The sequence below is a fragment of the Lacerta agilis genome, chromosome 3, assembly GCF_009819535.1.
Source record: "Lacerta agilis isolate rLacAgi1 chromosome 3, rLacAgi1.pri, whole genome shotgun sequence".
Taxonomy (NCBI): domain Eukaryota; kingdom Metazoa; phylum Chordata; class Lepidosauria; order Squamata; family Lacertidae; genus Lacerta; species Lacerta agilis.
In genome coordinates this window covers 55,496,925-55,523,134 of record NC_046314.1, presented here as the reverse complement: position 1 = coordinate 55,523,134, position 26,210 = coordinate 55,496,925, and the positions used below count along the sequence as shown (strand labels likewise).

General features: G+C 39.7%; 1 protein-coding gene across 8 annotated transcripts in view; it reads right to left on the bottom strand.

The window, feature by feature from the left end:
- LAMA2 (laminin subunit alpha 2) overlaps window positions 1–26,210 on the bottom strand; it is a 362,452-nt gene that overhangs the window by 214,058 nt on the left and 122,184 nt on the right. For all 8 annotated transcript variants that reach the window (XM_033143752.1, XM_033143756.1, XM_033143755.1 and 5 more), the window contains exons 5-11: window positions 18,571–18,750; window positions 18,083–18,172; window positions 11,908–12,025; window positions 10,860–11,038; window positions 10,325–10,424; window positions 7,312–7,472; window positions 2,019–2,159 (exon numbers count right to left, since the gene is read on the bottom strand). In XM_033143752.1, the coding sequence (XP_032999643.1) occupies window positions 2,019–2,159; window positions 7,312–7,472; window positions 10,325–10,424; window positions 10,860–11,038; window positions 11,908–12,025; window positions 18,083–18,172; window positions 18,571–18,750 (969 nt within the window). The remainder of the gene's footprint in view (window positions 1–2,018; window positions 2,160–7,311; window positions 7,473–10,324; window positions 10,425–10,859; window positions 11,039–11,907; window positions 12,026–18,082; window positions 18,173–18,570; window positions 18,751–26,210) is intronic.

The following is a 26,210-nucleotide window of genomic DNA, read 5'->3' as shown; positions in this document are numbered from 1 at the left end:
AAATTGACTGCAGGACGCCTTCTGCCTGTGCCTCTTTTCCCAAGTTAAGGATAGTTTGGGGAGGGGAAAAGACTGGCAGGAAAGGGGGGGGGGGTTGCAGGTCCTGAGCCTCAGTTTAAGCACAGCTCAGCTCGAAGACAGGTGGACCCAGCTCAAAAGGGCACCCAGAGCCCTTGCATTTTCAACTGCCCTCCATCACATTTCACACTCACCTCATGCCTGCAGATATTGCAGTTAATGGGGAACACTATTAAAAGATGAACAAACTATTTTCTTTCTGTTTACCAAAATCATGAAACAGACAATTTCCCCAAAAGGGAAAATGGTGGGTGGTTTTTTTTACTCCTCTAAAATAAAATACAATTGCGAAACATCTCACAATGCCTCAGCTATCAAAGTAGCTTTGTGTGTCATATGTTGTGCACCCCTGCTGTAAGGAGCTCAGCAGTCTCCTTCAGCACAAAAGAATATAATAGGAGTTTAGCAGACTATCAGATACAGGTCCAACTGTTTAACAGTCCCTTCTCAGTTTTCTTGCTCTACATAATATCAAACATCAATTCATATTTAAGAAGAGCACATAGGATGCCCTGGGAAACCTCTGACATTATGGAATTCCCAGGCAAATTGTAAATATGCAGGCAAGCTCAAGGCTGATCGCTTTCGGGTGAGCGGATACCATCAGAGCTGTGAAATGGCTCAGCTGCGAGCTGAAACAGATCCTGGTTACAGAGTTCACCCAGCAGGCATCTCATTTCACACACATACAAGACACAATTACAACACATAGCTATTTCAATAAAAATAGTTCCCTCTCCAAGCCCAATCAAACTGGAGAATTGCTATTTCAAAGTAGTGGAACCCACAAGATGGAGACACTGAATTTCAGTTGAGTTATAAATAAATAAATAAATATGTAGGTAGGTAGGTAGGTAGATCATCCGCACAACTTAAGTGTGGTTTACAACTTGCTACATGATCATGGAGAGGTGATGGCCTTAAGCCTCCAACCAATCACTTTAACCCCAGTGGGCTGCAGGGTGATGAAAACACTAGGCATTCCCCACACAGTTACAGGTACTATGGGATCTTCTTTGATAAAGAGCACCTACCCCTCTTTATCACATGTTCATTTCTCCCATTTGCTGAGTCCAGATGTTTTGGAAGCCTCCTAAACAAATGTGCTCTAAGTTTGTTTAGAAGTCATCAAGCCCAATGACAGCAAGGAACAGTTCTCCAAGTCATGCCAGAAGTTTTCCATAGTTCTTAGCTTTCAGTGGAGAAACGTGGTATCCTTCACATGCTTCAGTATGAGTTAGTCACTATGATACACTGAAAGCTACATGCATGGTCTGGATGGTCTCAGATACGCATCCAGTCGGGAGGGAAATATAACTGAATTTCATCTCAGGCTAAAATCCTGAAACTTGAGAGGCTTCAAGATTCTTTTTCCCCAGTGGGAGAGAACATTAAATTTACAAAGTGCCCCCCCGTAATGCTTCTCAAAATCAGGGTGTGTGTTTTGTTGTTGTTGTTGTTTTAAGAAAGACGTTATCCTTTTAGAGAATGTTTCAACAACATATCCAAAAGTAATAGATAACTATCCCAAGAAGATATTTCACATTAAACTTGCTGCAATCCTGTGTGAGACAAGAGGTATATTTGTTCCCATTCCAGATAATTTTAAGCCTGTCTATAAAATGGACAGCATAAGAGCTCTATAACACTTCCCCAGTTCCTCCCTCTCACATTTCTCATCTGCACCTAAAGAGCAATTTCCCCAAATGATTTTGCTTGAATTTTTCTTTGGGGCATAGATTCTAGGACTGCTCTCCAGTGTAAAAATAACATGTAAAATATTGTTTTATTCTTGAATTTAAAATATAGCTATGAAGTAGGAAACACTATACAAAGCTGGTTTCAATAAATAACATTTAAAAGGGGGAAGATATGTTGGAATTAATAACATTTAAAAAGGGAAATATGCTGGAAGGGTGTATACATTTATTCTAGCTTACAGCATGGTAGGTCCAACGAGAGCCCACACAGTCGTTTGTTATTCCTGAGCAAAAGCACGCTTCACAGCCCTGGGGGTTGTCTTGCTGCAGGTTAAAGAAGCCAGGTCTGCAACGATCACAGTTTTCTCCTTCAACATTGGCCTGCAAATGTACATGGGAATATTAGATAAGTTTGTTTGAAAGTATTCAGAAATCACTTTTCCTCCAAAGATGCTCAGGGTGATCTACAGCAAACATAAAACATCAATAAAAACCATATAAAGACTAAACCATTTCATACGTAATAATTAAGATCCGGACACAAAGTTGTTGAGCCTTTTTTTTGCTATTTTAAAGGAGAGTCATCAAAAAAATAAATACTTCCGACGTGAGTTGCCATACATCCATACGTTTTCCCAGACATTGGGCGGTTCTCAGAAATTCCACCGAGAATGTATGGCAGCCCTAAATTAAAACCCTGCCTCACATATTGCTGCTAACGATACCGCACTGTCAAACTGCGAAAACAGTATCTCATATATTAGAGCTAAGTCAAGCTGCCTTTCATGGGTTTTGATATGTGGGTGGGTTTTTTAAAGAAATATTAATGTTAGTGGGTGATTAGTGTAGAACTCCAGTCTACGTGAGGAGGGTCTCTGCCCTAGTGACCACATTTTTCAACTACAGGGGTAACTCAGTTTTTGAACATAATTCATTCCAGAAGACAGTTTGACTTCCGAAACGTTCGGAAACCGAAGCTTTACTTCTGGAAGCATTCACTTCTGGAAAACTCAATACGGAAGCCGCATGGCACATTTGACTTCTGAAAAGCGTTTGAAAACCGAAGCAGTTACTTCCAGGTTTATAGCATTCGATAACTGAAATATTTGACTTTCAAGACTTTAAAAAAACCAAGGTACCACTGTACTAGCAATTGTGCTGAATGGGCCTAAGTGCATCAGACTTTGCAAACAGGCCCGGCCCCAGTCTAATGCCATGACCAACGAGCCACAAACAACCATTAAATGCAAGGAGTCTACTCTCAGCAAGACCTAAGCTGAAATAGTAGCCCCACTTACCTGGGAGCAAGCCCACTGAATTCAATAGGATTTACTTCCAAGTAGACATGGTTCAGATTTTGCCATGAATCTGGATCTAACCCAGAATCACAGCAGGTGCCAGGTGTGCAGGGAAGGCAGCCACAATAATTATTTCACAACCTGCAAGAATTATACTGTAGGAGGCACCTTCTGTAAACCACCTAAATGATTTGACCGATTGCACATTCAAAGAAATTGCACAGTTGAACATGAGTGTGCCATTAGAACATTCACCTCTTTTAGGGTGACCACACTTTACAAAGCACAACTCTGTATTCAAAGGGCTGTCAGAGGACAGCCCTCTATTTACTGGCACCCTCTGTTTGGAGGGCTATCTGGTCCAAATCTGGTTTAAAGAAAAGAGGGCCTAAGAAGAGAGTGCCTAGGCCTTTATGTTGCCTATCAACAATGTGTTTATTCCTTTTCAGTAATTTTAAGTGGGTACCCTGCCCCTTTTCAAATTGTGTTGCATTTGCGATAATACTGTTCCATTTGTTACTTTGTAGATTGCCAAGAAAAGGAAACATTTGGCCAGCTGTCTTGCTCTGTTTTAGTTATGCATATCTACTGCAAATGGCAGGTGTGTGTAGCCTGGATTAAAGATTATGCTCCATTTACTGTTAGGCAGAGTTCTACTCCCCTGATATATAATAATCATCTGATGAGTATTCTGAATGCGTCTACTGCAATTAACTGGAATCCAAGTGCCACATTGTCCTTTTACTAGTAAAAGGTCAGAGTGTCTAAAAGTTCATTAGTTGCTTGTGCTACAGTAAGTGTAAGGATTGTATGAAGTGCTGTGTTCCATGGACAAATACAGTATGATTGACCATAGAACTGCAAAGGCTGTTGGTTCCAAAGAAACAGGGATGGCCCACTCATGAGGCAAGGTGAGGTGACCACCTCAAGGGGCAGGATCCAGAGGGGCAGCCGATCCCAATGTAGATCTTCATTCATCTCTTCTTCCCTGATGGGGAGGGAGACACTATTTTGTGGTTCACCGCAAATGCTAAAACATTCCCTGGATGGAAATGATGGCTAGCCTATTACAGCCAGTATCATGCTAGCGATCGTTTACTCATACATGCCCAATGAAAGTTACCTGCTTCCCTTGCAGCCAAATATATAGGATTAACATGAAGAAAAGAATTTAAAATAGTTCTGGAGTTTTAGGATACCTTAGAAAAGAAAAGCCGTTGAGAAAGAAGAAAAGAAAATGAAAGTATTTAAGATCAAAAAGAGAAAATACAAGGGCAGATGTTAAATACAGATTTTATTACTATGAGCCTACTAATCCTATATCCAGAAAATCCTTTTCATATATCCCTTGGCAGAAGTGCCAGCAAACATCACCAACTTTCTGTAGACTTCCAGGACAGAGATTTATTTCCAGAGTTTCATTCAGGAAGTAAAGCAACAGGACGTGAACCTTAATACTTTTGGGTGAAAGTTTTAGAAGTCACTCTGAGGATATGACCTAAAAGTGAGTTTTGCTCATGTGAACTGGATCTGTTCTGGTGATGATGCTACCCTGGAGTCAGGCTAGCGAAAGAAGAAGCAAAGCTAACAATGCAAATCGATTTGATTTGCAAAAAGAAAAAGAAGTGGGGGAAGATAAACCAAAAGCAGAGGGCCCAGTTAATCTCAATTGTTTGTTGTGGGTAGGCAATTAATAAATAATTAAGATTACCGAGTGGAAAACAGCTACCCTGCCCTCCTGAAAATGTAATTTTTTTTTCTCCCAGTTTATTAGGGAGTGGGCGAGGGTGGGCAGGGGTTACACCAACTCAAATCATTTTCTGTAGAATATGAATACAATATGAACAGTGGCTCATTTAATGCAGCACATTAAGTGTCTCCTGCTTCTGCTCCTTTACATGTTACAGCTTGAATTTCTTCACGCTTTGAAGCTAAGGAACAAAGGGGGTTGCACAAAGGAAGTAGCAAGTGCACACATTTGCCAATGAGCATTTTTTTTTTTTTGGTACATGTGACCAAGTTGTTTTCCAGCTCCATCCTATTTTCAAGGGGCAGTAAGGGGAAATTCACACGAGCTTTGAAGTGCAATGCAAGGGACCACAACCACCTATTTTGCTCTCTGATCATGACTGCCCCACTTATCGGTCCGCTTGCCAGCTTTGACCATAATAGTGGAATAGGACTACATGCTTATTCCCATGTGATAGTTTCTTGATTTTGAGGGTTACAGACATGCATGATATCTCTCCTAACAGCTTGTCAGCCTAGTCCACATTCTATCAGAGGTACCTGTGTTCAACACAGCTGGTTCATAAGCAGGTTGTGGATCAGGCTGGAAAATAATTTACATTTAACTTCCTTTATACTTGCACACTGGAAAAAGAACAGGTTGTGTTCTATATTTTCCACAAGCATTTTGCTTTCAGTTTACATTGTGTCTGCAAATTTTCTTTCCCCTCCTTTCACAGTAAGTGTGTCACAGACTTTGAGGTTGACCTTGTGCAGTGGTTGTTCAAAACTTCTGGCTTTGGTAGTGGCAGAACTGTAAATCTTCATGGACCCATGACTCTCGCCTCTGGAGTTAAAGGTAATGGGGCAGTGGGAGAATGAAGGCATGAGTGGCAGACAGAGAGACATACATAGATGGAATACTTTACAATATCTTCTCTTGTGATCTGGAAGTCTCAGAGACTGAAAATACTGAAAATATTTAAGGCTACAGTAACATCAGAAGTTAGATTAAGATAGGATATAAGAAGTATGAATTGTGTTATGTTTATTTTTATTAGGAATAAGGTTATAGATATATGATGATTATGATATATAAAGATTAAGATTATTTGAGAAAGAAGAATCTACAATGTTATAAAGTTACTATAGTTAATTAGAAATGTACGCAGAGGAGAGGACGTGAGGAGGTCCCCAATTAATGTTATGAATAAGATAAGAATAGGTGATTAAATGTTTGTTTATTATGTTTTTTGTATTTTTGTAGTATTGTAGTTTTGTTGTAGTGTTTTGTTTATTTTGTTTTTTTGTATTTTGTATTTGTTGTTAAAACCCAATAAATTCTTATTTAAAAAAAAGAAAGAAAATACTGAAGCTGGAGGGAAGGTTGTATAGTTCTGCATCAGCAGACGATGAAATGGAAGGAAGGCTTGTGCAAAATAAACCAATTGTAGTGGAACAAAAAATACTGGATGAAAGTGTGAATCAATGTTGGAACAGATTGATGCATGTTCCTACATCTCTAGTGAAAGCTACAGTCCCAAGATAATAGCTTGCTAGCCTAAAATAACTTGTGAACCTTAAGACATCACACTCCTGAGCAATGGTGAGAATCAAGCTACATAGGAAGACATGGAGGTCCCACCAACCTATTTACTTCTGTATCTTCCTCCAGGGAAAATTGTGGTGAGGCATCAACACATACATTAACCTAACATTCACAGGAAGACATAATGCCACATGCTTTTCAACATCTGGGAAGGAAGATGTGGGCTGGTAGTACCTGCACGTGTTATCATAATGTATATTTATGCCTGTGAATGAGAACATATGTAAAGGTAGTTTAAAGTGTCAGCAAAAGCAACCCTAACTTGTATACTTTTAGATTTATCTTGCTTGCTCAGAATCATTGTTTTCACAATGTCATGCTGCCTTGGCACTGTTATTTTCTCTGTCCTTGATCCTATCCAATCAGAGATCATGTAATGAACATGACACTTTCACAGCACAGTGTAGCCAATCAGATATGGCTATGTGACGAGGTCCATCCTACTGCCCTCGTTCTGAAGCAGGAGGGGGAGATTAAGCGCTGCTGCCAAATGAAACCAAATCTGAAAAGGTTATTTGTGTGCTTCATTTAAAAAGAAATACCTAAGGGTCTCCCTCTAAGTTATTGTTGTCAACACAGATCCCCCACCCTCAGCACTATAAAGAAACATAATTTTAAATAGCAATTTACTATCTGTATGTTTCTGTGTGCTTGTGTGAGACTGTTTTAGCAAAGGTACTTTGTGGCTCCAGTTCCCATTCACTATTCAAGATTAAGAGATTACATTCACATCAGAAATACTTACTTCAAGGTTGGGGGTCACACTTGTTTGACACTCAGGCACTGCCAGAGGGATTTACAACAGGAAAAAAAATGGATGAAGGCAAAGCTTCTTATCTTTGTTAGCACAGATGAAAAGTTTATACTTACTGAAAGAAAGAGAGGTTGTAATCCATACCTTGCACCTGCAGGGTCCTTCACAAGGGTCATCATTTAAGCTGCCATCCAGAGAGCAGTTGCAGGGCTGACAGTAAGGAAATCCCTTGTAACCCAATGCACATCGATCACACCTTTCTCCTCCAAAGCCATGTTTACAGTGACAGAAGCCAGGAAGCTGGTCTGTAGGAAAAGCAAGCAAACACCAAGCTCAGCTAGATGCTTAATAACATAAACTCAGTGAGTTAAGCAGACGGGTGGGAAGAGGTTAAGTAACACTCATGTATTTAATTAAAACAACTCAGGCTAATAAAGGCACAGTAAGGCCACTGTCTGCTAGGATCCAGATCTTGAGAGAACTTACAGCTCAGGAGGCTGTGATGGCCACTAACATAGATGGCTTTACAATATGATTGGACAAATTCATGGAGGAGACTGCTATCAATGGCTACTAGCCATGATGACTATGCTCTGCCTCCACAGCTGGAGGCAGTAATATTTCCCAATCGCAGTTGCTGGAGACCACAGGAGAGGACAGTGCTCTTTTGCTCAGACCCTGTTTCAGGGTTTCCCTGCAAAAACAGGATGCCAGATGGGCCACTGGCCTGATCCAGAAGGCTCTTCTTGTTGATGCAAATGGAAAATATATAGAAAAAAGAATTCACTGCATGCCAAGATCCAGGTTTAGGACAAGTACTCTCAGGTGAGAAAACTGCAGCAGAGATTTAAAAGCACAAAGCATGCGGCAAAGTAAAGCATGGAAATATAGGCCATTGGACCTTTAAAACTTGCCCTTCCAAACTTTCCCTGTTCCCCTAGCACAAAAAAAGACCACAGGTTTGGTAAGTTTAAAATGGTTTACTTACTAACTTTCCAAAAATCAGAGTCATGTGCTTTTCCACACAGCATTCAGAAAAAGTTGCACAGGCAATAAAACTTGGCTTAGTTACAAAGTAGTGAAAGTTTATAAATTATTGGTATAGAAACTCAAGAGTGGCTTGTGAGGGCCATTTGTTCTGGACTGGAGCAACAAGCTCAAACATGTGGAGTTATGCAAATTACATGTGGAGTTATGCAAATTACATGTGGAGTTATGCAAATAGATTGGAGATTGAACAATAAGTTTGATTACCTATTTCCTCCCACGCTAAGGAAATGAAGTGGACATAGCTAAGCCTACCCCCCCATTTTAAATGAATCAAACTTCCAAAATTTGATTATTAATAATTGCCAATCCAAAAAGAAGAACTTTTAAAATGTTATGTGGTTTTGTTGAGAAGTGATTTTAAGTCCACTTAAATTTTTAAAATGTGGATTGTAACAAAGGGAGCTGGAACACAGTTAGCCAACCAGAATACTTTAGGATTGATACACATTCAACAAAGGTCTATGAAAAACTTAGGAAGATAAATCTAACAGATTCATCTACAAGCCCAGCTCCTGGTCAGTTGGTAGGCACAAATTTCTGGTAAATATCATAGTGCTCGGCTTTCTTTTAACAATGCTAGTGCAGCAGGTAATAGTACCAGCACAGAAATACTGCTGTAATGTGACCAGAAAATAAATTGTTAACATTATAGCTGTATCCAATAATCCTTTGCTTCAGTGTGCCAGAAAGGCAAGATGTGTAGGCTTTAGGTTTGGAGAGAATCACTCATTATCATCCTTTCCCATTATACTTCTAGGATTAGTGCATTTTTATTCTTGCTTGGGTTGACAGATACCTTAGAAGCAGGTTTGCATTTTACTCCAAATAAACATTTCTTTCCATACAGAAAACAGCCAGCACCAACAAAGTCAATTTCAGTATACCTAATGTGCATTCATACTGATTTGCAAATATATAGAGAAAATCCATTGGGGAAAATAAATATGCTTTTCACCCTTTCCTTCAAATAAGCACCATCTTTTCCCAGCTTACATAGATTGAAGAACTGTTGTATTTGGGGGGGGGGGGAGCCTTTACAATGTATCAGCACCAAGCATTTTCCCCGACTTCCCAGCAGCACATTGTAAGAGGAACTCATTTTTGGGCTCAATACACAGTTTTCTTCAACTGGATAGGTATAATTTCTTTTCTTTTATTTTTAAAAAGTTCAGCCTAAAGTGAATGTGCTGTAGGCTGCAATCCTATACTCACTTACCTAGGAAGAAGTCCCCTTGAACTCAATGGGGTTTACTTCTGAGGAGCCATGTATAGGATTTTTATGCAAATTAGATGTGCTAAGGGAGGAATCTAAGGCAGAGGTTCTAATCTTGCCTTAGAATGAGTTCCATTAAGGAAAAAAAAAACTGTATGCCAGGAATGGAAGAAGAGATACATGCTACATTTCTAACAATCCTTGCTTGCCTGAATGGCTAGGCATGGTAGTCTGGGACCTGCCTGCAGTGAAAGTTTGTTTCTAATGCACACCTTTCCATTCATGGAACTACACCCATAAGTCATTATCATGAAAAGCACAAGCCTAATGTGAGAACTACTTGCATGGGAAGAATCTTCAGAGTCCGCCCTGAAAAGAGGACCCTCCTAATATAAAAATGTCATGCTTTCCCTCTGCAGTACAATTCCTACAGAGAGCAAGGAAACGTCATCATGTCCTGCTGCACTCAGAGCACCAGATCTTATCCCCCCCTCACCCCCATGGGTCAACTTTGGCAGGCATACGAGAAATGATGGGATACATATCAGTGTGTATTTTTGTACAAATTCTTGAGCAACACCTTTCCATACAACACAAGAGAGAGAGAAGAAAAACCTGAAGTCCATAGGGAAGAGATTCCTGTTTCCCCAAATGAGCATGTCAGAAGATAGAGAATGTAAGATAGAATGGCAGGGGGGGGGGTGGGATGATTAGGTCTCCAAGGAAGAACTCTACAAGAAAGTAGGCAAGCAGATTTGAAAAGGTCTCCTGTGAGATGGTATTTCTGAAAGCACTGGGAAAGCGAAAAGAGGTTACTGCTTAACGTTCGATTTAACAGTGTGGTGTGTAATGTTTAACACGGCGACCCAGTCAAAAAACAACAACACAACTCACCTCCTAAAGCAAGTTTTTCATCCTTGACACACGTGCCATCTAGAGAGCCAATACTATTGCAATGGCATTGCCGACATGGATTGCGACTAGCTGGGAGCACCTGTGTAAGGAAAGCAAGGGCAACAAGGTTACAGACAAAAATTATGAAACATAAGCCCTTAATTCAAAAGCTTGTCATATTCCTCTCATTGGCAATTGTGCTAATATTTCTCTTCTCTGGTAAACAACATGCCCCTCCTGATAGGAAAGCGATGTTTACTGGATTGCATCCTGCTTGAATTCAAGCAGAAATACTAGCTGGAAGCCCTGACCCTTCAGTACAGTCTTTCATATCAACACAGTTTACTTTCATATCCTTGTGAATCTCTCCTTTACCGATTTCCCACTGTGAAAGGCTGCTAGTAGGCTGTCAGAATTAGAATTTAACCTTCCAAAAATGGCAATCAAAACAGTGTCTTTGCCACTTAATAACCTAGCACCTTACGGTGAAAATTATGTCTAGAGCTACAGAAGATAAGAGTGGGTCATACTTTACCCCCTTTGGCCTGAAGTAGCCATCAATGCAGGTTTCACAGTTGATGCCTGCTGTGTTTTGTGTGCAATTAATGCACACTCCACCCCCAATGTAATCCCCACGGATATTCAGACTCTGCTTTCTGTCTGCCACAGACTGATCATAGTAACATTCTTCAGCTTTCCCATGACAATTGCAAGCTGAAAAAAGGGGAAAGTGTATTAGCAAACGTCGCATCGGTGCAGACATATAGAAACAACATTTTACCAGAGATTTAACAATATTCTTTCATCATTTTGACACTTGCGCTCTGTGTATTGAAACAAATGGCATAAATATCTCATCTACAAACAGCCTTTTCTGGTCTTTAAATTAATAAGGGACCACTCACAAATGATGTCAAAGCATTCTTCTGGATACTTCCTTTTCAAATCATTTTGTTAGTAGAGGGACAATCCTCAATGCTTTTTCCAGTCTTTGTACTTTAGGCATGTCAAAGTGCCATTTTAAAATCAGTACAGACACATCACTTTTTCTAAGTATATGGGTTGATCATGAACGCGTTGGATAGAGGAAGGCCATTATTTTTGCAATGTCTTTTTTTTTACTCCAGTATTAAATCATTACAAATGGTTGGACCCTTTGATAGCTACTTTCCAGTTGTTCAAAATTATTTACATACAGCATACTTGAAAGAGAACATTTTAACCAGGGTTTACCACTAGTAGGTACAATTGTTTTAAATGCTAAGTTATGATCACATTTTTTTCCCATTGACATTATTGGCACACATAAAACAGCTCTCTGCCTCATTGTTTTTCACTAGTTGTTTAAGACCTTTTATTCTGGCAGGCTTTTATCCTATGAAGCAGAGGTGGCCATTTTCCCCTCTAGCAGACAGCTCACACATAGGTTGAAGCTGAGCTGGCCTGGGATCCACTGTGTCCCAAACTGGGTCCTAAACTGCTCTCTCAGCCAGCTCCAGCTGGCATCAGGCCCTATCCAGGCCTGATTACTGTGGCAGCCTGGAGCTGGCTTGTCTGGTTGGAGCTTGGAGTCTTTCCATTACCTTCACACTCATGTTTTACAAGGAAGGTCCCAGCTCGCCAAGGCTTCTGGTTAAATCCAGGGCAACACCGATCACAACTTTCTCCACATGTGTTGTGTTCACATTGACAGGAAGATCTCTAATTGAGTTGTTTAAAAAGGGAGTAGAAAGGGAAAACATTAGAGCAGCTCAAAAGGAATATCCTAGACAATTGGAAAATGTCAGTCAATGTCTCTTGGTACTCTAGGGAGAAGGGATTTGCAGATGTGCTGAGTAGCTAAATGCAGAGAGGGAGGGGAAAGGCCTGGTTTAGATGTCCTGTCAACCTTGATTTGCCAAGAACCAACAGCAGCCAGGATGACATGCTAACTTGCTGGCAGGTGAATCACTGTTTATTACCGGGCAGGAGAGGGACAAGGTGGCAGGGAGGTCAGCATGGTGCAAATGCACTGGCAGGGCAACCAGATTGATTCTGCTAGTGTGTTTGCACTGCATTGAACTCCCTACCATTTTGACTAATCCCCTTTCTCTCCAGTAAGTAGCAGAGATATGCATGTTGGGAAGCTAACACAGCAGCTCTGGAGAGCTGCTTCTGCTGTTGTCTAGTGAGCAGAATTATTTCATGTCATTTTATTGTAAGAATTTTGTCAAATATTTTGCTCCCTTGAGTTTTAAACACAAAGTTTTAAAGTAAGAGATATGTTCTTGATCAAAATAGCTAATGAATGTCTGGTCTCCTTTAATGCGGTCTTTGGCTTCACTTTAAAGATAGATGCAGCCAATAGAAAGACTCCAAACTGAAGATAGCCGTTCAGCTGAAATGTGTCAAACAAGTTTAACTTGGTGATATATGAAGACCTTTTTAGTGAACTATTTGTTTTGTACCAACCCGTGAGTAAGACCCATTAAGCATGATGGAACTTACTCTGAAGCAAACTTGCACAGTAGTGAACTGCACAAATGTTTCAGCTATCTCTATTAATGCTTTTTATCTGATCTGCTGTCTTTTATGCTGCATTCCATATGGGACAGTTTCATTGTTCTCTAACTGTTTCCATTATTTTGGCATCACATCTATACCCATATGCCTTACTTAAACTAGCGGATGGCATAATTTTGATTGTATTATAAGTTTGAATGGACTAGGGGTGGGCAAGTGAGTGTATGTCAGTTTTGCATGTGCTCTTGCATTAGTCTGTTCTGTTTCTTTTCCACATTAATCTGCTAAACAAATATTTAAATAGTATTTAAATACTTAAAGAGAGTTTTATCAAAATTCTAAACATAATGGCTTGTAATCCATGTAGCCTGGAGGCATGTTTTCTGTTGGGTTCCCCCAACCCTCTGGAGCAGATTTGGGGACTGTGCAGGGCACATGCAGGGGAGTAACAGTGGACAAATTCCCATTGTGCAAGTGGGAGTCTTTGCATTAGCTTCTGTTAGCATAACTGATTGGATGAATACACTCCATTCTGTCTCAATGTACACATTTCTCAATGTATTTTATCACAACATATGCATTTCAAAATGTTTCACTGTATTTTTTCTGCATTTTGACACTTTTTTTAAAGCTAAAAGCATTTCACAAAATTGAAAGAAGTGCAAAATCAGAAGGATAATTATGTTCCAAATTGTACATTAGTGTGGGAGGTGTAGATCAGGTCACTTTGTGTTGGAATTCACAGAAACATAATACCTCAAGCATCCCTATATGGGACTTGAGAAGTGAAATGTGACATAGGCTTTTATGCATATGGGGAAATGACAGTATTGGATTTCAATAGCACTGTGAAATATTAAGTGTTGTATTTTTATATATAGATTTTTACAATTGACACCCTAATTTAAATTTACATATTAATACAACCTATGAGCAGCTCTAGTTTAATAGTACAATTCTCTTCTCTTCAAAACAGCAAAAAATATCCTTAAATTTGAATCATGCTCTGCATTTGGGAACCTATACTGTATATGGAATCTTAAATTAGGTATTTATAGTATGTCCAGATTAGAGTTGGAGAACAGGTGAGGTCCCTGCAGACTGGAGGTGGGCAAATGTTGTCCCCATCTTCAAGAGGGGAAAAAGAAGACTGAGGAAATTAGCAACATTGATACCAGGAAAGGTCCTGGAACAGGTAATTAAGTGGTTGGTCTGTGAACACTTAGAAAAAGGATGTTGTGATTACTAAAACCCAGAATGGGTTTGTTAAAAGCAAGTCCTGTCAGATGGATCATTTCTTTTTTATATAAAAAATAGAGTGGCAAGATTGGTGGATGAGGGGAATGCTGTGGACGTAGCGTATCCTGATTTCAGTAAGGCTTTTGATAAAGTCCCTCATGATATTCTTGCTGAGAAGCTGGTAAAATGTGGACTGGACAAAGTAATTGTTAGGTGGATTTGTAGCTGGTTGATTAACTGATCCCAAAGACCACTCATTAATGGTTCCTCCTCATCCTGGGAAAAAGTGATAAGTGGGGTAATGCAGGGCTCTGTCCTGGGCCAGTTGTTGTTCAACATCTTTATAAATGACTTGGATGAAAGCATTGAGTGGATGCTCATTTGCAGATGACACCAAACTGGGAGGGGTAGCTAATGCTGTAGAAAACAGAATCAGACAGGAGAACAGGGCCAAAACTAACAAACTGAATTTCAATAGGGACAAAAGTAAAGTTCTACTCTTAGGCAGGGAGATCCAGCTGCACAAATATATGATGGGGCACAGCTGGCTTGCCAGTAGTACATGTGAAAAGGATCTAGGGGTCTTAGCAGACCACAAGCTGAACATGAGTCAATAGCAAAAAAAAAAAGCTAATGCTATTCTAGGCTGTATCAACAGAAGTCTAGTGTCCAGGTCAAGGGAAGTAGTAATACAACTCTATTCTGCCTTGGTAAGACTACACCTAATGTATTGTGTCCAGTTCCGGATACCACAATTTAAGAAGGATATTGACAAGCTGGAATGTGTTCAGAGAAGGGCATCCAAGAAGACAAAGTATCTGGAAACCAAGCCTTATGAGGAACAGTTGAGAGAGTTGGGTATGTTTGGCCTTGATAAGAGGAGACTCAAATATCTAAAGGGCTGTCACATGGAAGATGGAACAAATTTGTTTTCTCCTGCTCTGGAGGGTGGGACCCAAACCAATGGCTACAAGTTACAAGAAATGAGATTCTGACTAAACATCAAGAAGGGCATTCTGATGGTAAGAGCTGTTTAACAGTGGGACAGACTCCCTTGGAAGGTTGGATGGCCATCTGTCATGGATGCTTTAGCTGAGATTCCTGCATTGCAGGGGGTTGGGCTAGATGATCCCTGAAGTCCCTTCCAACTCTGTAATTCTAGGATTCTATGAGAGTTACATTCAGAACAGTTATTGGCCATCACTTTTAAATTCTGACGTAACTGAAAATTCAATAAAATGTATGTTTGTTATTGGAATGAAGTGGAAAAACCATAATTAATTGTTAGGTATTTGATTATTGTTCTTTAAAGCAATTAATTTAACAGAATTTGAAGCTCTAGGCAAAACAAGATACGTTTCAAGGAAACATGTGACTTTCCAAACCTGCACAATTTGTCACTCAGTTTTGACAACATGCATAGACATCATCACAGTAATAACCACAATTTATTTACAGGCATCTATTAAATGGATAGCATTTACTTTTATAAGGCACAGCACGACAAACATAATGGGATGAATTAAAGGATGGCCACAGGAGTTCATCTAGAGATATTTTGTAAGCATGCTGTCATATTGGCAAAAATTGCAATTCAAGTAAGAATTTTTAAATGTTATATTTTGCTGCTGGTGGGCTCCTTTGGCAAGAAAATCAGGGTATAAACTTAATAATATAGACAACTGAATACCTAAAGGCCATCTCGTTCCCTATGGACTTTGTGTGGTGTTAACATTGGTGACTGGTTGAGGGAGCAATCTTCACCCTAGGTCTGCCAGTATGAGCAACTGAGGATCAGAATCTCCAGCTCAGGTAGTCTATGCTGATTTAAGCCCCCAAAGCCACCTCAGTCGGAGATATGCTGGCCTAAGTCCCTCATCCCACTCATCTGTGGCACAACCTTCTGAGCAAAGCCTGGTGGAACATAGAGTAACCTAAAAAGGGGATATTCTCAAGGAGTGATGGGGGCACGACTGTGGGAGGGAAGAGGGGAGGAGTGAAAGTTAGCCTGGATCCTAAATCTGCTCAGCCCAATCACAAGACCTGGTAACTCAACATAAATTAAGCTGGCAAAAAGTGTGGTATAACTCAAGTTCTGTTTTAAAGGATAGTTTTCCCTCTGCCAGGCTCATTGAATATTTGGATGTGGCATACTTTGATTGCTGTGTTTTAATGGGATTGTTTTATTGCATATTTTAATTATGGGTGCTTATATTTAAATTATGGGTTGTTTTAGTGTGCATTTTAATTAACAATTAATTAATTAAATTAATAATGTGAACCACCCTGAGACCTCCGGGTATAGGGCGGTATATAAATTCAATCAATCAATCAATTCCAGACATGCTAGAAATGAGTCAGCTCAGATTGCTGTGCAGATGATGATGATGATGCTCTTTATATTCTAAAAATTGCTTAGAACTATCGTGGCATCAAGCTATATATTATACAATAATGCATGTATGCACAGTGTTACACTTCTGGTCTGAGAAATAGATTTCGTGTCCTGTTTATTTTATATAAATATTCTAAACAAAATAAAAAATTCTTTCCAGTAGCACCTTAGAGACCAACTGAGTTTGTTCTTGGTATGAGCTTTCGTGTGCATGCACGCAGAAGTCAGTAAGGGTAATACTGGCAGAAGTCAGTAAGGGTAAACATACTGGGGGAGCATTGGTCTTACCACAGATGCAACCTCACCCCCAAATGCTCCCAGGTGCTCTGGCATGGCCCTAACCCCTGGAAGGGGATGGACAAAAGCATGGCGAGCACCTGGATTCCTTTAACGGAATACCCTATCGCACATTGGGAGGGGCAGGTGTGATAACCTCCCCTCACCATACCTTGAACCAATGCCTAACCGTGAAACCTTAGAAAGTTGTGACGATTTGCTACACAGCAGGTGAAACCCAAGTGGCACCAGCCAATCAGCCAAATGGGGAAATTCCTACCAGGCCCCTGCCCCAAAAGCAGATGACCCATGACGACATAGCAAGGTCATGGCAAGACCCTAAATATAGGGCGGGTAGGTGGGTGATCCAATGCACGAGCCGTTAAGAGAAAGCTCGACACAATGTGCAGCGGTATAAATAGGTCCCCTGGCTGCAAATTCTCTCAACCCCATTGGCCAGAATTACCCCAGCAACCGAGGGACCCAATCGGGTTGTTGTGGCTATCCGAACGATCCCACCCACACAGACAGTGAGTTCAGTCTTAGTGATCTCTCCACAACACATGTCCTCTGTGAAGAGGACACGATTTGACATGCAAGTTGTTTCACACACTTAAGGAATAAATGTCATTCATTAGTGGTGACCCAAATATTCTTGGCCTCTTTGGGAGGGGTAAAGGCCCAAAGAAAAGTAAAATGACACCCCGTTTGCTGGCACTTTGCCCTTGCAAGTTTCATGGCGAAGGGCAGCAAGGGGAGTTGAAAACTTGAATCCATCTACAGTACTAACAATGTTACACGATGACATATTGGTATACTCTGGGGGAATGTGGCTGCTATGAAGAGTTATCCTTATCCTATTCAACCAATATCAAAATATCAGGAGCAATGGCAAAAATGGCAGTATCTTCAGCCACATCGCTAATAATGAGATTTTGAAATACACAATTTAATATAATTTGAATTAACCAATGAATTACAAAACAGATGATAGATAAACTAAGGCTTAAATACTATGCACACATGCTGAACCCAACAGAAATAAGAATTACTTCCAAGCAAGCATGCATAGAATTGAGCTGGAAAAAGCTTTCAGTATCTAATCTCACTAAACATTAGCAATCAAAACCATATATTTAAGGATGGCAGGTGTTAGATAGGGTTGCCATATTTTGAAGAGCAGAAAAGAGGACACATTTGCTGATTTCTACTTTTAACTACAGATCACTATGACGACTCTCATTTTAAAAAGAGGACGTATCCTGGAAAAAGAGGACATATGGCAACCCTAGGAGATGCTATAATGATTTCCTTTTAAGGTTCAATGAGATTTGCAATATACATACATTTGTAGCTAGATTCAGTGGGCATGCCTTTGCGTGGCCATAGCAAATGCACATTCCTCCAACGGAGATGTCTTTCACAGAATAGTAATACTGCAAATGAATATAAAAATAAATTAATAAATTTCTAACTATTTCACAGACTTTAGTTTAAAAATCCTTTAAAGAAAGTGCACTATGTTTTAATAGAAATTTTTTTATTAAATTGAAAACAAATTCAATGAAGCACAATTAATATGTTTTAAGTGTAGTATTCAAACAACTGTGAACTTATAATGGAAATTTGCTTTTTATACTCTGTGGAACTTTGGACCCTTTTTCATTGAACAGCTGGCCCCCATGACATATGGGGAATTTGATGCTTGCTGGGACGGGAGCGTAAAGCTCCTGATAATTCCTAGATGGCACAGTTTGTTTGGATCCTACTCATTAATACTAGTAGCAAAAGTAACACCACAAACAGAAACATTGGCATCTGTGCCAGGACCTACCCTTCTTGTAACTATTGGGTCAATTTCATTGAGAGCTCTATGTGCAAGCATCATTAAATCAGCATTCAGAGTCCGTATCCTCTGAAATCTCAGGCGAATATAGCGAGCTGAAGTGAATTCTAGCAGAGCTGGAGAAGGGTCATCTGCGCTTGGCCGTCCATTGATCAAAGATGTGTGAATCTACAAAGGAGAATAAACAATTGGAGTGTGTTAAATGAGAGTTCTCAGTCTTTCTAAAACCCACTAGGGCTGTAGCATCCAGCATCAGGTATTGTGGTAGAGAACATGAATGCTTGAGGAATTTTATATCTGTGAATTCTGAAGCAGACTGACCTAGGCTGATATGCAGCTTAACGTGTAATTAACTTTCGGGTTTCACACTTATCACAATTTTACGATACAATGCTCAGCTCAAAAAAAGTACCAAGACTTGTTAAATGTGTTTATTTTATGATAAAGACATTTAGAAATATGTATAATTAGATAAAATTAATGTACATATCATATCATCTTGTCTTTATATATAGTATCACAGATATATACACTTTGTGTTAAAATGTGAAATTTTCATACAGATTTCTTAAAAATCACAAATTAATGTAAAATGGACATGTTAAATCAATACAGTATGGTTCTAGACCAATCCATTCATCACCAGTGGAGAAACATCTATGCTTTCAAAATAGTCTTTCTCTCTCTCTTTCTCTTGTATATGTATCCCTTCATCCCCTCATCATTCTAAAATTCTGCTGGGTAAACTGACATGAGCAAATCTGAGGAAGTCTGGTGAATCCTAAAGGGGTTAAAAGGAAGGATTGGTACTGTTTGATAACTTAGAATGACTTTGAAAGCATTCTAGCATCTAATAATGTCACACTAATCTATGGCAGATTGCAGGTAACCATTTTAGCTTTCACCATATGATACAGATGACCAAGCTATATATCCAAGCTGCAAATGAGACTGCTTCTGGTAATTATGAGTTCTGCATTTTAGAACCGGTCTACACATGAGATCTGTGAGTGGATCACTCCCCCCAAAAAACCCTTTAAAAATCAGGGACCCTCAAATTGGATGGATGCAGTAATGCCATAGAAAGATGCCTTTAATATCTCTTCTCTGCAGTCTTCGACTACAAGCTGATATTAATCCTCCAGGGGGGGAGGAGATAGGCACAAACCTGTTTCCCTGCAAGACTACTGTATATACTTGAGTATAAGCCTAGTTTTTCAGCACATTTTTTGTGCTGAAAAAGCTGCCCTCGGCTTATACTTGAGTGAGGCGGGCGGTGGGGGGTGGCGAGAAAGAAGCCCTTTCTCTCCGCTCGTGCCGCCACCCGCTCACCCCAGTCAACCATTCCTTAAGAAGCGTACAAGAATGGTGGTTCTTTACTCTCCCCAGGCAGCTTGTTCCATTCCTGAACTGCTCGCATAAATGCAAACTTGGCAAAGGAGGAAGAGGAAGGAGCAGCCCAAAAGGCTGCTTTCGGGCTGCTCGTTCCTCCTGCTCCTCCACAGCGGCAAAGGTGAACCGGCTTATACTTGAGTCAATAAGCTTTCCCAGGTTTTTGTAGGAAAATTAGGTGCCTCGGTTTATATTCGAGTCGGCTTATACTCGGGTATATACGGTAGCTTGTTTGGGAAATTTCAACCACAGTCAAGGTCCATGGCTAAAGGGTTAACTCTCCAGCACCACTGCCCCATTCTGATTGATCCTATTGGCCCTGTATTTAATCCCACCCCCAAAGGTGTGAAATCCAATCATAGCACTCTCATGATACATGTAGCTTGGCTTAGGAAACAGTAAGAAATGTTTCACATGAATGTGCCTTACTTCTTCCATTTCTTGTTATTCAAATGTTAGGCAGTAAATGACATTCCACATGCAATTATGAAGACTATCTGTATTCTTTAATGTCTGGTTTCTTCACTTGTCACAATGGAAGAGAAAAATAAGCTTATATGATTCCTGCTTTAAAGCTTTTGAAAACTCAAATTCTATATTTAAAATCATACATATGCTCCTTTTAAAGCAACATAACCATATGGTAGCTTCATGAAGGATTTAACAAAACATTTCTTTTTTTCCCCCTGATCACAGTTTTGGTATTTAAAAGACGATATTCTGCCAGAAAGTCCACTGAGTACAGTCACTCCCAAGTTGTTTCTGACATATAAAAAATCCCAGCTGTTTGGCTATGCTGCTCAAAGCATTCAAGTTCACTTATTTTTCAAAACAAATGACATTCTTGTCTGAGGGTTTTCACTGGTGCCTTCTTAAGAGCTTAAAAATGTGTATATTTACTGAGAGGTCAGATTCTTTCTAAAACCCTAAATACCTTTTTTTTTTTTTTTGCTAGTTTCTCCATTTGCATACGAAAACCGCTTAGGGTGGGGGGTGGGGAGGTGTATCATCTGAGATCACAACAGACAAATACCATCCTTGCACATCACATTAAACCATAGTTATTGTTTACCTACGGTTTAATTTGAACGAGCAGTATGCTGCTACCCACTGCTCAACAGTGCCTGCTATCTAATGCCAAGAAAATTAGTGCTAATACGCCCAGGAACCTCACCAAAATGCTGGAGAGGGTGCATCTCCACAGGCACATACTTCCACATGTGGTGGGAGTGCCCCAAAATCCAACCATTCTGGACAACAACCATACGAGAAATATGTAAAATAACCAAGCAAATGTTAGAAACCACCCCAGAATTGGTCTTACTAAACATCTTCCAAGACCAAGAAAAACTAACCAGTAACCTGAAACTAACACGGGGAGAAACAGAAGAAGACACTTTCACCCCGGTATGGTTCCCCTTCATCACACACAAAGCCCAACAAGACAATGACAAAAATCTACCGACAGCATACAAATCAATATGGCTAACCTGATCAAAAACACCCACCCACCCCACTCACACAGGAAAACAAAGATCACCACAGCTAACCACAAATGAACAATCACACTCTACACCAATCCCGACCTCTCTCACCACCAAAGAAGCACAAGCGAACAACAGAGAACCTACACAAACAACGCTGACACCAAACCCAACATATACTAAGGAAAATAGAAACATTGTCACCCCACCTCATCCATCCCCCCCATCCCACCCACCTCTTTCTCCCTTTTCTCCCTAATGTCTCAACAACCAAAACTGATTTGTAAAAATGTTACATGGAAAAAATACGAGAGAGACATTGCACACACTTTTGTAAATCAAGAAAATCTTTAATTTAAAACAACAACAACAACAACAACAACAACAATGCCTGCTTTCTTTCTTCCCCATTCCTGGCCATGCCACACCAAGGAGAAAGAAAACCACAAAAGCTGCCTTGTCTTGTTGTCCAAACACAGATTCATGATTTGTTTTCCCCAATCAAACTATGAACCATAAGTCAATATCAAACTTGATGGTTATGTTTGGAGAGAAACAAATGATGAGCCCAGGTTTGGATGAAATGACAAAACTAGGCTTGTGGCCATTTTTCCCATCATGGTGAAATCAGACGTAACGGGGTGGGGTGGGTAGAAGCTGGGACTTTTGAGCTTTGTCCATCAACATGCTGCTTTTTAAAATTCACAGTTAAACATTTAGCAGCAGATCAGATGTGTGATTGGGGCGATCCTTAGAAAATAACTGCAATGCTGCTGCAGTTACTTGACCTGACATGGTAAAATTTCCAGTATGATGTGGTTGTAGTCTTAACCCTGTTGTGTTTTTTTTTTACAGTCTGACCAGGAGCACTGTGGGATACCTTGTGGCATAGCTAGTTATGTGCAATGGGGAACTATGGACTTTAATATATATTGGCTACTTTATACAGCATTCAGAATGTGTAGCAAATGATTTCTGGCTATCTTAGTACATTAATAGTTTATTTAACTAATGATTAGACTCCATTCCATTGACTACTAATGAATGCAGAATTGAACTGCTTAAAATGCACTGCTTTAAACCCACAGCAAAATGTCAAGTGCTGTTCATGTCATATTCTGCTTCAGCTAACTCAATCCCCAAAAGAGGATAGGCAAATGTCAGCTTAATGAATTGTTTAGCAAATACTGTTATATGATGGACAACTTGTACCTCACACAACTTAAGCTAAACTGAAGAACTTCTTTTTCTTGAGCAAGTCACTTCCTTCAAGCTACTTGCACCTGAAACTTAAAATTGCTTCTCTGATATATCCTTTTTCTTCTACAGTAGTGCAATTCTTGCATTTTTCATTTTTGAATGGAAAGTAATTTGTCAGAAAAATGTCTTTTGTGAGATATTTAAAGAGATTGTTCAGTGTCAGAGGAGTGGTTATTAATAAATCACAGTGTAATAAGAAATTCAATTCCCTTAAAGTATATTTGTCATGCACCTTTTTTCTTTATTTCTCTCTCTTTCTCTCTCTCTCTCTCTCTCTCTCTCTCTCTCTCTCTATATATATATATATATATAGGCCTTTATTACCGCTCTAGCTAAAACAAAGCCAAAATATTATAGGAGGCTGAAGCTTTCAACAATAATTACACATACTGGAGACCAATAGGCGTTTGAGTAAACACATATGATTCATTGCAACATTATGCAAAAACAGTATGTAAAAAGGATAACACATATACCATTTGCTAATACTTCTTCCATTTGGGGAGGCTGCTTATACATTTAAAAAACAACAACAACCCTGAATTCTGAAATGAATTATATAGACTTAATAAAATCAAATGTTTCTAAACCTTGAAGAGATGCTTATTGCTGATACTGGCAGCCTTTTTTCTTCTCTGAGGATAGATGGAAAACTCCTGTTTTCCTGCTCACAGACCAGAAGAAGGGCCTTTTGGGAAATGTAGTCTCTTGATTTAGCTGTCCCACTATATAGGGAAAGAATTTTTAGTTTTGTCTGAGAGGACAATCTTAAAGACATTTTAATTTGGAAATGATGCAGGAATCCAAGACAAAAATGCAGTTTGGATTGAAAACCTAGAGAACATATTTGAAATCATGACAATCTTTGTGCTTTAAAAGTAAAGGGACCTCTGACCGTTAGGTCTAGTTGCAGACAACTCTGGGGTTGCAGCGCTCATCTAGCTTTATTGGCCGAGGGAGCCGGCATACAGCTTCCGGGTCTTGTGGCCAGCATGACTAAGCCGCTTCTGGTGAACCAGAGCAGCGCACGGAAATGCTGTTTACCTTCCTGCTGTAGCGGTACCTATTTATCTACTTGCACTTGACGTGCTTTTGAACTGCTAGGTGGGCAGGAGCAGGGACTGAGCAACGGGATTTGAACCGCCGACCTTCTGATCGGCAAGCCCTAGGCTCTGTGGTTTAGACCACAGCGCCACCCGCGTCCCATCTTTGTGCTTTAGGCTAATGTATAACAGAAAAAAAATATAAGCAACAGGCAGAAGTTCAACAAGTATGACTTGAAGTTTTTCCATTTCCATGATCATGCAGAGAAGGAATCTGTGACTGGGGACATCAACATGCTTTAACAGAATTTTGCATTCTCCTAATCACACCCAAAAGCACTGCTAAGATTGTGGGAATTATTATAGCAATTTATGTTTGTTTTATTCCTGCTTCACATCATGGGCAAGGTCCCACTGTGAAAACTGAATGGTGAAAATGGCCATGTGAAGCATCCTTTGGTGGTCTCACATTGTTATTAGGCAAATGTACCACTTACCCTTATTGCAATGTATGATTCAAAATAGTGGTTGATAAGACAGCAGAGAGGATGGAAAGTAATGAGCAGAGTTCCTTTGTAATTTGACTTCACTTATGAAACATCTGTGCAATAGGTTCAGTAATGACAGCTTAAAGTTGGAGCAAGATCTGTATCTGAATCACAACATCCTGTTTCATTCCAGTTAAAATATAAACCAGACAAACACAGATGTGACAGTTTTCAAACTGGAAATATTCTATGTCATGAATTAAAAAAGGAAAATGATACATAAGAAACAAGAGTATTCTTAACAGGAGAAACCAGGCATTCAGACCATTCATGCTGTGCTTGAAGCTTGGCAGTAGCTCTAAGCCAAGAACAAACTGCTGCATGGCTGGGGATGAAGAGACAAGCTCTGCCACATCATAGCACTATTAATCCAACATGTATAATAAGACAAATACTTAAAAATACTTAGCAATGAGAACAACTTTACCATCTATCACTATTTTCTCAAGCTAGGTACCATCATTGTATAAATGTTATACATCTGAAATAGTCACTGTAGTTACAAAGGATTGCATTTAAAGAGCCATGTGACAGGCAAAAAAAATTCAGCAAGTATTGTCCCCCCCCCCCAGGCATTCTATTTCCATGTTAGAAAACATTATTGGATTTCTAAATATCAGGCAGCTGTTAAAAACTGTGGAGCTTCTGTCAGGAAAACTAGTGCAAGACCTAACAAGTATTAGCTTCTAAACACAAACGGAACACTCTGTTTATGCAAAATGATTATAATATACTATGTTTAGGAAAGACGCCTCTCTTTCCCACTGTCTGCACTTGTTGTCTCACAACTTCCTTTTATCATTCAGTGAAAGACAATAAAGCAGAAGCTCCAGCCTTTCACCACAGGGATTTACTGAGCATGCCATGTCAGGTGGCAATCAAGGTACCTGTTGATAAAAGATAGGATTCTTTACACCAGCTGGCAGTCCGTTTCAGCAGATACAATTCAACATCATGTATCATGATTATCTATACTTGCTGAAATTTCCTCTTCTATGCATGGGATTGCAGCCTGAACCAGCTGTGAGATTGGTCCTGCAAAGGTTTTGCTTAGGCTGATGAAACAGTCCATTTCCCACCCTATTCACAGCGAAATGAATGCCAAGTATTCCACATTTTTCCTAGTTAATTTTATCTGATCACTGAGCTCTGTGTGCACAAAAAACAACACACACACACACACACACACACACACATGTGTTTGTTATATTTTTATGAGGCTTCCTCTCAAGTACCCTCCAAGGTCTCACCTCAGAAGCTACCTCAGCCAATTAACTTTCTAAAATCCAGTCATGCAAAATTCTGAAATTCTATTCTATCACTATGATTAAAAGGCAGTGTCTGTACGGGGTTTTTATCTCTCACAAAAGGTAGCTCAGATCAAATTTTTCCATGTGTGTGCATTGGTGCAAGGGTGTTGACAGATAATAGGTTTATTAGCAGGTAGACCTTGACAGGTTGTAACTGTGTGGTCTGAACATGTCTTCTCCTTTCAATTACTACATATCCATCCTCCATTCCCATTTTTCCAAAGTGGTCATGTGCACAGGTACTTGTTTGCTAATGTGTACACAGTTATTTCCACAGTCCCAATTCAAGTATGAAATGGACAAGATTCTAGTCAGTTTCAGGTAGCTTAGCCAATACTGTATGTCCCCATCATTCTTTCCTCCTTCTTTGTCCTTTACATCACCACGTCTCTTCCCGTCCCAGTTAATGTTTATGGCTCTTGATTTCTGTGTGTGTATCATGGAGGTTTAGCACAAGACTGCTGTTGAACAAAACTTGTATTATTATTATTATTATTATTATTATTATTATTATTATTATTATTATTATTATTATTATTTTAAAAACGCTAATAAGTGATATGCAAATATGCCTTCATTCCCACAACCTTT